At 54.7% G+C, this 223-nt stretch overlaps 1 protein-coding gene across 1 annotated transcript in view; it reads right to left on the reverse strand.

Annotated features, from left to right (window-relative positions):
* LOC119591723 (bile salt-activated lipase-like) overlaps positions 1-223 on the reverse strand; it is a 12,996-nt gene that overhangs the window by 6,684 nt on the left and 6,089 nt on the right. Inside the window, exon 2 of the mRNA XM_037940472.1 lies at positions 74-161. Coding sequence (XP_037796400.1) covers positions 74-161 — 88 coding nt within the window. The remainder of the gene's footprint in view (positions 1-73; positions 162-223) is intronic.

Here is a 223-nt window from a genome sequence, read left to right on the forward strand (position 1 = left end):
TCAACCTCAAAAGCGACACCAGACTAACAAACGAATCGACAGACAAACAACTCGACAGACAAATGCCCTACAGCGCCTTCTGCCGGAGGAGCGGTGTCTGAACTCGTAGGCGAAGACCTTCTTGTCGGGCGAGGTGCGTGCGTGCAGGAGCGCCGTCTCATCTGCAAGGGAGAGGCTTCAGAGGGCTTCACGGAATTCCGGTGTTGTCTTGCTGTTATTGTTG

This window comes from Penaeus monodon, chromosome 29, assembly GCF_015228065.2.
Source record: "Penaeus monodon isolate SGIC_2016 chromosome 29, NSTDA_Pmon_1, whole genome shotgun sequence".
Lineage (NCBI taxonomy): Eukaryota > Metazoa > Arthropoda > Malacostraca > Decapoda > Penaeidae > Penaeus > Penaeus monodon.